Source organism: Acromyrmex echinatior, chromosome 4 (genome assembly GCF_024713525.1).
Source record: "Acromyrmex echinatior isolate Ae372 chromosome 4, ASM2471352v2, whole genome shotgun sequence".
Classification (NCBI taxonomy): Eukaryota; Metazoa; Arthropoda; class Insecta; order Hymenoptera; family Formicidae; genus Acromyrmex; species Acromyrmex echinatior.
The window spans coordinates 9,282,650-9,296,883 of NC_141855.1; the positions used below are offsets into that span (position 1 = coordinate 9,282,650).

General features: G+C 32.4%; 2 protein-coding genes across 4 annotated transcripts; one reads left to right on the forward strand and one right to left on the reverse strand.

Moving 5' to 3' along the window:
- Positions 1-3,603: 3,603 nt before the first annotated feature.
- On the reverse strand, positions 3,604-5,222 carry LOC105152407 (WD repeat-containing protein 18). Its single transcript, XM_011066679.2, has one exon. It carries the CDS (start codon positions 5,057-5,059, stop codon positions 3,791-3,793), a length of 1,269 nt encoding a protein of 422 aa, XP_011064981.1. The 5' UTR covers positions 5,060-5,222; the 3' UTR covers positions 3,604-3,790.
- Positions 4,911-8,406, forward strand: LOC105152408 (hypothetical protein). 3 transcript variants are annotated; one of them, XM_011066682.2, is made up of 7 exons: positions 4,911-5,041; positions 6,004-6,130; positions 6,214-6,379; positions 6,479-6,696; positions 6,776-6,937; positions 7,021-7,199; positions 7,277-8,406. In XM_011066682.2, the coding sequence occupies exons 2-7, from the start codon at positions 6,021-6,023 to the stop codon at positions 7,414-7,416; spliced, it is 975 nt and encodes a 324-aa protein (XP_011064984.1). In that variant the 5' UTR covers positions 4,911-5,041; positions 6,004-6,020; the 3' UTR covers positions 7,417-8,406. The 3 variants fall into 3 exon arrangements, with proteins under 3 accessions (XP_011064984.1, XP_011064983.1, XP_011064985.1); XM_011066681.2 differs by lacking the exon at positions 4,911-5,041 and adding an exon at positions 5,450-5,591; XM_011066683.2 differs by lacking the exon at positions 4,911-5,041 and adding an exon at positions 5,529-5,617.
- Positions 8,407-14,234: the final 5,828 nt, after the last annotated feature.

Consider the following 14,234-nt stretch of genomic DNA (forward strand, 5'->3'; position numbering starts at 1 on the left):
CATATTTTCAAAATGATAACAAAATTATGAAAAAATTATTACATTAATTATTAATTATTACATACATTAACAGATTATTCTACATTTAAAAACAATATGACAAATCTGACGGTTTACTATCTGAATCATAAGTTATTTTAGTAAATGGTAGTATTTTTTTAAATTGTGCTTTAAAAAAATGTATGAAAATGTATCATAAAATAAATGACAAAAATCTCTCAATTTTTTAATATAAACTTTTTAATATAAATAAATGTATTCAAGATTATTTATGTGTAGAGTTACATTGCGATACATGAATTAGTTGCCCAGTAATATTTTACAAACAAAATATTTATTTTTCTATAGTTTTGTAACTAATCAGTGACTCGCAATGAACTTTACATAAGTTACTTTGAATATTTAAAGAACTAATACAAAAAAATTTAGATATTTTTATCATTTTTTTAAATTTTAATTTTTAACAATAAAAATAATAACAAATAGAATAAATAAACGACAAAAATGTGTTATTAAATAAAAATGTAATCTTATTCAAACAACTTTCATATGTATATATTAGGTGTTGGAATTAATTCGTAGCGTTTTTAATGAAAGAATGTTATTTATTTCACATGAGCATTAAAAAATACATTAATGAAAGTACTTCCTATCACTTGTAAAACGCTACGAATTAATTCCAACACCTAATAGTTCATTTGAAGTGTAAAATATTAAATATCAAATTTATAATTAATAATTTCCAAATTTAATTTTCTTTGCAGGGATTGTACGTGTGATACATTTTTAATAGCAAAATTTCTATAGAACATGTGAAATTATTTCCTTATAAAGACAATGAGCCAATTTGATCAAATATGCAATAAAGATGTGATCTGTATTATGAATTTTTTATAATATACATGGAACGCGCAGAAACATCATTTTATTAATGTAGTATAATATTTGCATCTTCCAATAATTTTCAAAAATTTTTTATATATGTCGTAGATATACATATATTATATCCGTTACTTTATGCATAATAATGTTATAATACTTTATGCATAATAACACTTCATGCATAATAATGAAAACATATATTATTAATTTTTATGACACGATCGATTTTTATACACCACATGATCCTTGAGGGATCAGCAAGACTGATTTACCGAAAAAAAATATTCTCAAACGCACTTTTAAATGTACCAGCAAGAACACCGCGTGCGACATCAATTATCGAGTATTATATCGGGTATAGTAATTCGGTCGATGCCGACGTAGGTGTAAAAGGAGGCCGGCATTACATATGATGCAGGATAATATATAGATTTATGTATGCGTGATGAGATTATCACACGACAGATTATGACGCATTATTTGTGCGTGACATTTTCTCGACACGTTTTCTCGTGCGATCTTCCACTGAGAGTAATCTCCCTAACGCGTGTGAACGTTCTCGCGATGCTTTTTCACGCTATTCTTGCACGTCCGGTTACAACTGGATACTTCCGATTTGATAGCGGCAGAACGTGGTTCTTCAAAAATGTATAGAAAAAATGTCAACACCGGCAAAGTCAATTTACTTTTTCCAAAAAAAAAAAAAGATTAGGTATTCATAACTTTAGATAAAACATAAATAATTCGTATGTATATACCTTCTCAGAAATAACGTGCAGATACGATAATATATTTATATATTTAATATATTAAATTATTATAAACGATAATATATTAGTATTTATTATCGTTTATATAATAATTTAATATAAATATATTATTAATGTACTTATACATATCAATTTTGAGGGAAAAAAAATTTATACGGAATAATCTTTCCACATGGAGAGAATTACCTTTTAAAATTTATTCTCAAAATATAGTATTATTGTGGTACAATACAATATTTTAAAGATTTTTATCATGCACTTCAATAAAATTAGTCTTATTTATACTTTATTGTAGTTTTAATATTGTAAATGAGAAAGAGATTAACATTAAAGTTTCTCGAAATATAATGTCTCACGACTATCATATTTTTAGAATAAATTCTAAGAAAAAATTCTCTCGGTGCATGAAGAATTTTTCGGAGTAAAACGAGAAGTCAATTTAATTGCAGAATAAGAAACAAAAAATTGAGGATGGGCAGAATAAAGACTTAATTACAAAATCTTGATTTTAATAAAAATTAAAATAACTTGCTACTTTTTTATTATACATAAATTAGTACAATATCAAACGAATATCTTTAAGAAATTAAATGTTACAATACTTGTCTATTATGATCAATATTACATGAAAAAAGTAATAATCTCCGGAAAAAGGATCTAACAAGAATTGTGCCTTTATTTCGCTCTCAATTAATAAGCGATATTCTACAATTAATCGTACGAAATTATAAGCCATTAATACAAAAATAAAGGACTCTAAATAATAACAATTATAATGAAATAAGTCTTCGATTTTAAGAAAAATAGATTTGAATATCAAATTCATGTAATTTCTTTAGGATATATAAAATAATTTTACGCATCAAGCACTGCGGTTGGTTCTTTAATACCCTGTAAACTTATTTCATTATAATTGAAGTTATAAGCGTCATTCATCAATTTTATTTTCTAATAAGTTATCTTGCGAAGAAATAAAACTAGTATGTATTGATACGTTTGAAATTTGGCTTGCAAAAATCAATGTATATGCCGGAAAATTAAATAAACGGTAACTTATTGTTGTGTATAAAGTAAGGCTTCTATTTATTTTCACAGTTTAATTTATTTTCGATGGACACGATATACTGCTAGTGAACGTTTCATTTGTATGCGCATAACGGCTGATTTAAATATAAAGGAGCGTCGATGAGGATCGTATCTAACGTTTAGCGTTGGTTTACCATTTAATTAATTGTACACGTGTATCCTATATACGGATATGAATAGGGACACAGATATGGAGACATGCGATATGTATTCAGTAAATTTATTTTAAACGAAAAGAGTCGTATAGATTAAGTTTCTCAAATATTTTGATTAATGCATATGATGAGATTGCGTTTTTTCACCAGTCGATAATTTTTTACATCGCTACAAGGAAAAGGAAAAGTAATTTAATGCCGCAAAAATGACGAGAAACAAGATTATTCTATCATATCGCGATGATCCTTTCATTCAATATTACGAAAAACAAGTATCTGTTTGGACTTGGCAATAAAATGTTATTTTTGCCTATACATTATTTTATGGCGCCTAAATAAAAGATTTTAATTGTAATATCCTATTTTAATAGTTTGATGACAATAGCATGCTTCATCGAAGAGGAGATATTAATCTCCGATCTAACACTTTAATTATTAAAGATAATTAGCAACGTCCTTTATAGATAATAATAGACAAATGTAAATATCTCACAAAATTAACTAATCTAAAATAGACTTTCCTAGACTTCTTGCTTTATAAATCTGTGAATATTGCAGTAGTTTGAAAAAAAAATGTAAAAAAAACATGGTACAGATAAAATATTATAGAAAATTACACCCATCCATTTCTTATATTTATTGAAAATATAAAACAATTTATATGGATAAAGAATATTTTCAGGTAGATCGAAAAAGAAATACTATTTCAATTTTTATTTTTATATGACTGTATTTTTATAATATAAAATATTCGCCTATATCTTTCAAAAATAAAACATATTTTAATGGAAAGAAAGTGATAATATATATGATCGTTATCTATGTATTCTACAAAATGTATAAAAATTTCAGTCTCTCAATACATAAAATCCCATGATTATGCTCCAATATTTTTTATTAATCATCAACAATCTTTTGTAAGATATGTGCAACGCTATATTGATATACGGCAGCATTAATTTTCTTTAATTTATTAATCTCTTTCTGTAGATCGTCCAACTTCTTCGACATCTGATCCGATCCTCGAGAATCGCTACTGCCTTCTATATAAGATTCGAAGTTCAGAATCTCCGCCGAATTTCGTCCTCTGGAGACGACCTCGATGACGCTTTCTCTGCCACCGTCGTCTGATGTCCTCTGTAGATTTTGCACCTGCAAGCGTGGCTTAAGGACAGAGGCGCGAAAGTTGTCGAATCCTTTGGCAAAAAACGCAGCGGTAACTGGGCCTTTATGCTTGAGTGTCCTGAGCACCTGCCGGCTGGCAATGTCCCAGACATGGACTGCACCGTCGGTAGATCCGGACAGCAGAGTACGGCAGTCCACGGATACCGACAGGGCGGTCACGTTTGACTTGTGCGCCTGGAACATGGCGCTCTCTTCGCACGAGCTCACCGTGACATGATGCTCGACTCCACGTGGCGGTTCGTGCAGGTTACACTGGAATATCTCGCCGGTCGTGCAGCCCACGAAGAGTTGGCTCTCGCGGACGTTCACGGTGACCGCTGTAAGCGGTGCGTCAAACACCAAGGAAACCAGGAGAGCTCCACTGCCAAGCTCATAGATGTTCGCGGTTCGATCTAGCGAGATTGTATACAATCTCGCGCGAGCGTCACCATGCCCGAAGTACAGATCCCTGACTGGCAAACTATGGTTAGAGAAAGCGTGAACAGGCGAACAACGCGCGTCGTTCAGCGCACTATAGAGCGACCATACGAACACCAGACCATCTTCGCCAGCGCTGGCGAATAACGAACCGTCCTTTGTAGTGGCTAGACAGCTGACGGTCTGATAATGCCTGGTCAGATTGACCAGTAGTCTGCCGTTGCACGTCTGCCAGATGAACAGCTTCTCTCCCACGGAGGCAATTAGATAAGATCCATTTGGTGTGCAGGTCAAGGCATTGACTTTGCCTGGTGTATTCAATCGAACGTTGGGCAACGGTAACTGACTGTTCAGCGGCCAGATGTGTATACGAGGTCTCGTAGCGTCCGCTCCCAACACATAGCTGTCACTCAAAAGCTGAAGGCTACGATGTCCAAGTGCTGTCGCGTTCTTGTACACGGACAACAGAGAACCGTTCCGAGGATCCCACACAGCGGCGCTCCAACTCTCCCCGGTGCTGTCGCTCGTCAAGATCACTTCTTTCGCGTCAGTTACTCGGTTCATTTTTTAGTCTCAATCTCAACACTACACTGTACTGTATCAATAACAATTACGGTCGTGAAGTTGACCTTGGCATTTCTTCTTCTTTTTTTCTGAATATTAGTCGTTATCGAGAAATATCATTCTCTTTCAACTTGCTTTAACTTTATGCCTACTATTTATAAACACGTGGTACGACATACAGAATAGGTTAGGTACTTCCTGTACCTGAAGATATTCAATCCAGATGGAGCTATTATCTCAGAATTTGACACCGGTGTATTGTTACGTCTGTCGGTCACAACACTTTAAAATTTAAATAATTCTTCTGTTAGAAAAAAATAGAAATAGTGAAGAATATTCAAAAATACGAAACAAAAATTTTTTTAATTTTCGTTATTCGATTTTTTTTTATTTTATCAAACAACTCTTAGCCTTCACGTCATCACTGAATACACGCTAATCATCACTTCCTAATGCTTTCTAACCGTTTTCTAAATCATAAATAGTACACACTATACGCAGGATAGTATCACGTGACATCGTTAAGAGTGAGGTGATTGTATTTCGAAATACTTTTATGTATGTCTTTTTACGTATGATTAGTTGACTTTGAATCTTGTGATTCTTTGCAAAAAACATCGAAGAAAAGAAAGAAATCGATTGAAAGATGATCTCCTTATTAATATAACGATAAAAATAATATCAACGTAAAAACCGATCGCGTTTTTATTATTTACCACGCAATTTGACTCGTTACGACCGTTAGGTCATGACTGGAAGGTTATGCTGCGTCGCGATTACGTCAATTCTTTGATTATTTTTACTTAAGACCAGTTTTATCATCTCGATTGAGTGTCAACCGTGATTAATCAAATCTGTTTAACGACAAACGCGAATAGTTTCAATAAAATAACCAGCTGATTAAATTAATTGAAAAGTAGTAAAAATCATCAATCTTTTCTTAGCCTGTCCTCACTTGCTCATGGGATTTATTGATGATGAATTGCAAGACGTATCACAGCTCTGTCATAATGTCGTTGACGGAAGCCGCCTCGTCTCTTGTGTACCAAGCATGGTCCGCGTCGAAATAACGTAAGAAAACTCCATATCGTGCTTTCATCACACTGTCAAAATAGCTTCCTATCATTGCTTATTGTGATTTGTTTGTCTTGCAGAAAAACACCGTTCAAGCAACTCGTTGTGTGCATCCAATTCCAAAAGGATTATCCTGCATCGCCATTGTTTGTTGAGTTAAAGAGTAAAACTCTATCCGCGAAGCTGCTCGATGGACTAACAGAAGTCTGCGAAAAAGAGTGCAAGCGTTTATTGAATAAAGCACAGGTTTATATACTTGTTTTATACTTGGAGAGATTTATATGTAATAATTAGCTATATATACAAGTTATTTACATTTAATACAATTAATCCATATATTTGTAGATATTGCCAATTTTAAAATTCATTAGGAATTTCATTGAGGAGAATCCTCTCATCTGCTGCTATGAGGAAATATCAATATTGAAAAAGCTTTTAGGAGATAAGGACGAGTTCAAATTAAAGCAAAAGAATTCTTCCATTAATCTAAAACTGCATCAAGATTTGTATCATTTTAAGACCAAACTTGAAGTGCCAGATAATTATCCTACCGATTGTGTTACGTATGTTTAGTTTTTTTTTTGAAACTATTACAATAAAAATTCAAATCCAACGTAGCTAATTTATATCATTTGTTTACAGTTATAGTGATGTTGATACGAATTTCCCACCACTGTTCAATCGTTATTTAGTTGGACAAGGAAAGGAATTAGCAAGGCAATGTGTCGAGCCACCACTGAGAAAACAACAAAACCCGTTTACACCATCACCCTCATTAAACACAGTTGTTTCTTTTCTCATAAAGTAATTTTTATTTTTATATAACATTTTTATTACATATTTTTAACTATTAGGTTTTTTATTTTATTACATTTTAATTTGTGCAGGAGTGTAAAAGCTTTTCCACAAGAACCCTGTCAACACTGCAAAATAAAGTGCTTGCCAACAGATCCCAAAGAAATTGTAATCGACGAAAATGCGGATTTACACGCCGAAAGACTTTATTGTGGTCATCTCTTCCATTTAAAATGTCTCGTGACATACATGAAGACTCCGCCATTCCATGGTAAAAATAAGTTTTTTATTTAGTCAAATTATATTATAGAAAAATTAATAGAAATCTTTTTATTTTTTATGTTAAAGGGGGTAAGAAATGTCCAAGTTGCGGTCAACGCGTTTATCATGACAAATGGGGATTATCTGACAGGTTGGCAGAAGCCCGTTGGGCTCATCAAGAGGCACGAATGAGAGAATTGGCGGAAGTTGAAGATTTTTTCAACTAATATATTCATATCTTGTAGATATGTGAAATATGAGTGTCACGAAAACTTAATGAACGAAGGGATGTGTAATTTTTTTCAAAATTATGCATCGTGATTGCTTAAAAATCGCAATGAACACCATCATGGCATCATGACTTTTATATATTGACTGTGTATATATTATACATTTATTCAACTGTTTTTATCACATTAAAAATCTTTGATAGTTCAGTTCCCTGATTCTGTAGCTTCAGTAAAGTTGTATTACCATTATCGCGCAAATATTATACATGGAAAAAACATACGCAACAACGATACCGAACTGTTGTTACATTAATTATAGTAATTACAGAATCAGAGTATAGAGCACAGCTGATCGAATAATAAAAAATATCAATTAAAACGCAGACGTGTTAAAATACATTTGTTTTTCAGTAATGTAATAATTAAAAATCCATAAATAAAAAACGGAATGTTTTCAAAGAAAAAATACCTTCACGAAATAGAAAATAATATCGATTTTTATTGCGCATTAGTCGAATTGTTTGCATGGCTTAAAAAATTAAAAAACAAATATAGAATATTAATCGCAGACGCAATTTTAAATCATGCAATTTAAAAGTCAGTTACATATCGCATTGGGATTCAAGAAAAGAAAATAGCAATATATCGAAAAATTGCACATCTCTCTAACTGGAAGTACAATATAATAAATAGAAGCATTTGTGTATATATATATATAATATATAACAACTAATGTTTTGAATTAAAATGAAAAATACAAACTAAAATTGAAAAAAACCCAACTTTATAAAATATATATTATTTTTTCATAATAATATGTAAGAGACATCTCTGTGTCAAATGGTTTATTAGCTTGGGGATTTAAAAGAAATAAAAGCGAACATCTATTGTATATCTCTTGTGGGATGTTATCAAGCTAGGATGTTATCATAATCTTAAGTAATTAGTAAGCATCTTAAGGAAATAAATCTAATCTTGGAAGTTGTTTTTAGCTTGTCTTATTATTACTACTATTTTCATTTTTTCAACAACAAGGGCAAATATTATTTAAAAAAATTTAAAAGAAAAAATAATTTTTGAAATATATTTATAAAAATACTTATCCGTTTCCGAACATAAATTAATATTTTCAAGAAATAGAAAGTAAACCAGAATATCATTATATGATAAATGGACATTCACTAATTTAGTCGATAAGAATATTTTTTATAGATACATTTGTGTTCTTATATTTTTAATTGTGTGTTTTATGTGAAGATAACAATTATATTTATTTATATATGTGCTTCTAATTTTTTCTATTTTATATATCAGAATAATTTTATTACAAGGTTATTTACCTATTACAAGATTATTTACCAATTCTTATGATATTTTACAAGATTATAGTGATTTAACGTTGGAATTTGTTTAGGGACACTCAATATTCTTTTACTAGAAAATCAATTTTTAAATAATATGATTAAAAGTGGGATTTTTATAATAAAAATGAAAAAACAACAGGTGTAACAACCTATATACATAATTTCTTTAAATTAATTCACACAATTAGGACGAAAACAATTTCTCACAATTTTTATAATAAACAAAAATGTTTAAGAAAAATGTACTAAGATGATAAGTAATTTAAGGATTCTACCTCTCTAGATATCAATAAAGAAGAAAGTATCTCTTTAATAAGAGATTTTTATTTATTACTTATGACTTTGCACAAATAATATGAGAAATCTCTATTGGACCAAGTGTAATAAAAATCACACTTAAATGAGTGAATAAATAAACCTTAAAATAAATTTGAGAAAAAAGGTTCTCTGATCTGTTTTGTGTATCGAGCAACAAATATAATATTATTTATAATCTTATATATCACATATGTTGATCCGCTGTCCGAAGCAAGTCGACTCGTTCAGTGATACAAGTAATTATGATTAATGTGCAGAAGAATTATCTCAGATAATTCTTCAGTGTGGACTGAAAGGGGGAGGGGTGCAGTCTCGCGTGTATGCACGAATAGTTGTGACCGTGTTCGTGACGTATTGATCCTCCGTACCGTCTATAGTGATATTTTCTCCATCTCTTTTCCTCTGGTTTCTCGTACGGATAGATTTTCGTTTATTCTGCCCCTTATTCGTTTACTTTGCCCCTTTCGTGACTGGCTAGTGTTTATTACACGAATGTCCATCATGGGACAATATCTCCGGGAACATGTATGGCATATTAAGATAAACGTGAAAAAAGAGAAAAGAAAATGTGCGATATATGATAGCTGATGAACCATTAACTACAAAAATTATTCGAGACTGCTTCTCATTTATTTTAATTACTTTAGAATATTTGATGGATTAGCTGTGCAAATAAAAGACTTTTTGTGCATATATACTTTAATGTAAAATAATTTCAGAATGAAATGATCCTCATAATTAACTCAATATTTGAAATAATAAACTGAACATTGATGAAAAAAATTTTTGTTTTGAAAAATAATTCAAATAAAAAGCTGTATTGGAAATTTGTCATTATGATATTTTTCAGAAATATTGTTTTTCTTTTTATTAAAAATTAATTGAAAAATCTAACATATCTATTTCAGTTAAGAAAATATAGGTTTTAAATATTTCATTGTGTTAAATTCTCGATTGGAGACTTGCTAGAAGATACAAAAAAGCAAGCAATTGAATTAATTTTTCTGTCATTTATTTTTAATTTGACGTGCATTTTATCTAAAATTAATATCTTTGTATCTTGATCTTTTTGACAGGTATTACTTGATCATTTATCAATTCATTAAATTCGTTTTTTTTTTCGTCATTGATAATTTATATTCTTCTCTTGAGAATACATATTTCTCACGTCAATTCTCAGTGTATTATTTATTACTATTTAAATTATTACTTATTACTTATTATACGTCTCATAAATTTTTCCACTGTTGTGACAATGTCTATAATGAAAAAAACTTTATATAAAATTACTTTTTTCATATTTTATAAAAAAGTCGTTGCGAATGAAATTAAATTTTGATATTAATCGACTGTTTCTTTCGATATGTAAACAGCAATAATAAACAGAACTCGCGCGAGTACATCGGTTCCCAAGGACAATCGACTAAATTTTTCTCCCGCCGTACGCTCGCATTTAGTTCTGGGAGACAGCCGGGCAGACTAATTCCCAGTTATCGATTTCACGCATACGTGGAAACGAACGCTCGTATCGTACTCATGTAGGGCGGACTCGCACCGTGTTCCTTACACCTGAAACACAATTACGACGACGACGTTGACGGCAAATCTGGCTCCTCGTGTTCCCACAATGCGTACCTATACACTCTCTCTCTCTCTCTCTCTCTCTCTCTCTCTCTCTCTCTCTCTCTCTCTCTCTCTCTCTCTCTCTTTCTCTCTCTCGAACACTGCAGAAATTTGCTTTTGATTATAAGAATGGTACGTAAAGAGAATACTCGTCGGTTTACACTGGGAAGATTTCCGGATCGATTTCTGAGTCGAGTGGCCGCAAATTTCACGTGTCACGTGAACAATTTCATTATCGCAACGGCGTTATTAATCTACGTTTGTACTCGCATTTGGGTCGCTTCCGACTGTATATGTGTGTGCGACTGTTCACCGGCTATGGGTTTGTGAACGATTGCGAGGGGTTTCCTCGGTGTATGCACCTGGAGTCGTTCACACCGATTTATCTCGCGCCAAGAATAGCCTGGCGTTTCTTTTCCATGCGGCCAGCGATATATTAATATACCGCATGTTAATGTCAATGTTATAGAGATTTATAATATACCGATAATATTGTTGTCATTATCATAAATACGAAAACACAATACAAATAAATAAAGAGAACATGAAATGTTCGAAAAGAAATTTCGGCTATCAGTTATTGGATTATAATTAGTTGACAATGTTACTTCTCAAAAATCGTTATGATTGAATATAATAAGATTCAATTAAATGTTTCAATTTAATATAAATTCAAATTACAGACAAGATAATTACTGATAAGTTAGTTTGATCGAACAGAGTTTCCTCCTTGTATAATCAATGAAGAATCAGCTTTATTCCGACACAAATTTCGTGGATCATTCTTGCGGGACGAGGATAACGCGGCCGGTTGCCGATGCGTATTATATACACACGATACACCTATAATTGCACGTGAAGCAGCTTCGTCGTAACGCTTCATGGATCGATAGCCGGGAAATGGCCGGAAGCCAAGTCCGACGACGACGTCGTTTTGAGTTTTACCGTTGTCACAGTGCGCGAGGGCCAACTCCTTTCGCCAACCCCTTTCGCGAGTGTCCCACTTCTGTTTCAGTAACCCCCGACGCACAACGCCCCTCTCAAGATTGCCCCCGAGAAGTCCTTCTTGTCCTCTCGTTCTTCTTCAGAATGTCAAAATGCAGCTCGGTTCAGCGACAATGCCGAAATGGATTCATCGCGCACACATACACTCATACATTCGTCACGACGGAAATTAAATTGTCCGCAGATATTCTATAATGAATTCGTATAGTTTAATAGATTATTGTAATAATCTCTGTATTAGGGCGAACCACGACTGTTCGATTTAACGAAAAGTATCGATCGAATTTTCTCCGACAGTATGCGAAAGAAAATCCGTCAAGGAAAAGATTGTTAGCTCGAATTAATTTATTCGAGTTAATGTATACACTGAAAAATATTTATTACAATTATAGTAATAAATATTTCTTTAAATATTTGCAAACATAAAATTAAGTAATCTTAATAACATAAGAATAGATGTTTTTTTTTGACATTAAAAAAAATTGACTATCTTAATAAATATTTTTTTAAATATTTGTAAGTAAACATTTACTTAATATTAACGTATATTTATTTGATCATTAATTTGATTTAATTTTTTTTTATTAAGAAAGTAAATGTTTACTTACAAATATTTAAAAAAATATTTATTAAGATATAGTCAATTTTTTTTAATGTTAAAAAGAAACTATTCTTATGTTATTAAAATTGCTTAATTTTAAATAAATCAGTGAGTGCAGAAAGGGGATGAATCATGTGCATGTGAATATACATTTATTAAATTTTTCAGTATATTAACAAAAAACTCATACTTTATTATAAACATCAGTATAAACAGATTTAAAAATGAGAGAAACGGAAGGTTGATGCACAGAGCGTTCTCTTGAGAACGTTCTTCTTGCACTCTCAAAAAGTCAACGACTGTAAAAGGAAAGGGGACATTATAGCGCGTGCCACTCCAAGAGTATTCATTTCCTTATTTTTAGAAGATCGCGTGACACAAGGTTTCACGCATTTCTTTCAGTGGTGTGATTGTACCTGGAAGAGGTGTCATCTCAGAATAACGGCAGCGGGTGCCGTAAATGATGCGTAAAAGCAGCTGTTCTTCGAGTTCTATAACCATAACGATCTACTTTTATTCATGTTGCGACGAATCATGCATGCAAAATTATTTGTAGGAAAATGTCGCTAAAGAAATGAGAAATAAAGAAATGAATATCAGCAAAGGCATCAAAATGTGAAAACGTATTTAGAAGAATTCATTGACGGAACCTTATCGTTGAATAAATAAATAAATTTTTCCATTGTTATTTCTTTTATCGAAAAATACGTAAAATAGGATTAATTTGTAAAATATCATTGGAGAAAATTCCATGTATACAATTTCACATTCGCTGCGATGCGACTTAATATTGGACGCAACTGTTCGTTCAATCGTAGTCCATCTCGCATCTGTTTCTATCGCCCTCCTCCACTCCCCTCTCCGTAAAATTTCAATTTTCCGATTTAAAACGGAGGACGCGATGTCCTCGCTTTTACGTAAACCTGGGAAATACCGATTTATAATGTCCACATACACGTGTGTGCGGGACCACGCGAAAGAGGGTATCTAGAGAAGAGAGATGGTAGGAGGACACATAAAAGAGAGAGAAAGAAGGCCCACGTAGGTCGCGGGGTCCCGCAACAACAAGTTGCAACCACCTGGCGAGGGTGATGCCGGCCACCCAGTGGCCCCTCCAGGTGCTCCCCCTGCGGAACCCCCTGCTTCGCGCTGCGTGTGCCTGTTGACTGACGCCAACGCCGCCGCAACGTGAAACGGGGACGAAGCAGCACGAAGACAGCATGCACGAGGAGTCGCCGGGCATCTCAAAGAGCGAAGCGTGCGATATCGCGTTTATTCGGGGATACGCGCGAATCGACGATGTACTGAAATCGATACGCACATCTGTCGCAACGAAGAGTCTATTGATTCCGATCGAGGGAACGGGAATCCCATGCGAATTTTGGACGCCTGAAATTAGCCGGGAGATGCACTCGATGCCGTTGCGATCGTTAAAAATCAATCGTATCGGAGTACTGTAGTTTTTCATGTTTTCTTTTCGGCTGTACAATTTTTCAACGAATTCAATGATTTTTAAATTTTTTATTAACTAAATCTAGATTATATAAGACTTTATTACTAAGATTATATAAGACTTTATAAATTGGTTTGCAAATATATAACACTGACATAATCTGAAGTAGAAACGACAGGCATATTTCTTTCAATCTACATAGATCAATATAAAAATTATCCTAGCTAAGGTATTATTTTTCATTAATAAGTTTTTTGTGGTATTTAAGATACTTATTAGCGCTATTATTAAAAATTAATCAATTTAATGTTATTATTTCAGCTTTACTTTATAATTGTTCAGGTAATCGGCGCGCAATTTATATAAATGGAAGACATATTAAAAAATTTACATATAAATATTATTAAGCCAAGATTTAGTGATCCTATTTGACTCTTTTTTACTTATTTCA